At 40.4% G+C, this 2,129-nt stretch overlaps 1 protein-coding gene across 1 annotated transcript in view; it reads left to right on the forward strand.

Annotated features, from left to right (window-relative positions):
- Window positions 1-1,360: 1,360 nt before the first annotated feature.
- The window catches only part of LOC104545927 (E3 SUMO-protein ligase PIAS2), a 13,073-nt gene continuing 12,304 nt past the window's right edge, over window positions 1,361-2,129 (forward strand). Inside the window, exon 1 of the mRNA XM_010191185.1 lies at window positions 1,361-1,814. Within this exon, the coding sequence (XP_010189487.1) occupies window positions 1,361-1,814 (454 nt within the window). The remainder of the gene's footprint in view (window positions 1,815-2,129) is intronic.

Below are 2,129 nucleotides of genomic sequence, written 5' to 3' on the forward strand. Positions count from 1 at the left end.
AGTTTTCATCTGGCTCAAGTCCCTAATCTGTTTTACTAGAAAAGCAATTTTCTCAATATCAAGGAGAGAATAGGGAGCAAGCAGCTTAGGGGTACATAGGGAGTTTAGACTTTTTTCTGTCTGCGTCATTGTAGCACAGTTGTGTTAAAATTTCGGTTGACATCAGATCTGTTAGAATATATGGGTGTAACTGCATAGGGTTAAGGAAGGGAAATGCAAAACATTGAATTTTGAGTTGTCCCTTCTGAAACCAATGCCCAAAGCTTTAAGTGTTGTATATTAGACTGCTGCTTAAAAGTCAACAATGCACTTTTGAACTGTTTTTTAAATATATTTTATGATCCCAGATGTCTACTACTTCATACCCTCTGTTAGGGTCTTCATCTGCCAGTCCTTGAGTCTGGAGTACAGATTAAAGTCAGATGTTCTTTCATCTTAAAAACTTAACCTCCTTGTTATGGTGGAAGAGTCCCACAGAAATAGGAAGGAAATTGCTTAGAAGAATTCTGGACAACTTTATACCTCTGTAAAAGAGAGCTTGCTCACAAAAATGTGAGATGATGCACCTCTGCCAAGTTACTAGTTTGTAGTAATGGGAAGGGGAGATAGCTGCTTCTTGCATAGTGGGCTTATTTATTTTTTTAAAACTAGAATCTTGATGAACTTCATAGTTCAATCCTTAGTCTTCCAAAACTAATTCTGAGAGTCAAGTGAGTAAATATTATTTCCTTTGAAGAGATCTTTCAATGTCCTGTGATACCAGAATGTGCTACAGAAAGGACAGGAATTTTTCTGTCATGTTCTGGAAGAATTAATTATGTTGTTTAAACAGTTTGTTAGTATGAAATAATGTAGCTTTTCAAAAAGTGTCCACCTTGCTGTACCATGCTTTCAAGAGTGAAACCTGATGGGCCTGTTCTTGCATGTGTTTAATATGATGCACCAAATAAAGGATATTTCCAAATAAACTATGCAGAACTTAAACAGTTGCTTATTTTATTTCTTAAAATGTATTGGAATACAGGTGATAATACTGATTTATCTGACTTCTTGGAGCTTATGCTTCTGTCTGAATTTAAGATAGCATTGCCTGAGTTGCATTAAAATTTTGTTGTTATTGTTGCCATTTTTGAGTGTGAAAACAACTAGAAGTCTTTGAAATCAATAACAACCAAATTCAACCATCATCCTGGACACTATTTATTCACTTTAAACTAACTGTACTCTTGCATTGGGTAAGGGTATGGGTAGTAACTAAGGTGATGGGTGTAAAACTACAATGGTGGAAGTTCAGATGCTCCTCAAAGGCCTGCTTGGCGTACTGTTAGTTCACTTGTGCTTTTCTCTCTCTTTCTAGAATATGGTATCAAGTTTTCGTGTTTCTGAACTACAAGTGTTGTTGGGGTTTGCTGGACGTAATAAAAGCGGGCGAAAACATGACCTCCTGATGAGGGCACTGCACTTACTGAAGAGTGGCTGCAGCCCAGCAGTTCAGATAAAAATCCGAGAACTCTATAGGCGTCGGTACCCAAGGACGACTGAAGGACTTCCAGACATATCAACTAATTTGAACAATAGTTCCTCTCCTGTTGAGCCTGACTTGGCTGTTGCTGGCATTCACCCACTCCCTTCTATGTCGGTCACGCCTCAGTCACCTTCCTCACCTGTCAGTTCGGTGCTTCTCCAAGACACTAAGCCCCACTTTGAGATGCAGCAGCCATCCCCTCCAATTCCACCTGTTCATCCTGATGTCCAACTGAAAAGCCTGCCTTTTTACGATGTGCTTGATGTGCTCATAAAACCTACAAGTCTAGGTAAGTGTTAAATAGCTCTGTGGGCTGCTTAATTCATGAAGCAGGTGTTGCTTATGACAATACTAAGTCCAGACTTAAATAGCTTTTTGCAGCTGGAGAAAAGTGGAAAGTCTCTTCCCTTCTTACCATAGAACCATAGAATGGTTTGGGTTGGAAGGGACCTTGGAAGGTCATCTGGTCCAACCCCCTGCCAGAGCAGGATCACCTAGACTAGGTCACACAGGAGCACGTCCAGGTGGGTTTTGAATGTCTCCAGAGAAGGAGACTCCACAACCTCTCTGGGCAGCCTGTTCCAGTGCTCTGTCACCCTCACAG

The sequence above is a fragment of the Mesitornis unicolor genome, unplaced genomic scaffold (genome assembly GCF_000695765.1).
Source record: "Mesitornis unicolor isolate BGI_N332 unplaced genomic scaffold, ASM69576v1 scaffold28530, whole genome shotgun sequence".
Taxonomy (NCBI): Eukaryota; Metazoa; Chordata; class Aves; order Mesitornithiformes; family Mesitornithidae; genus Mesitornis; species Mesitornis unicolor.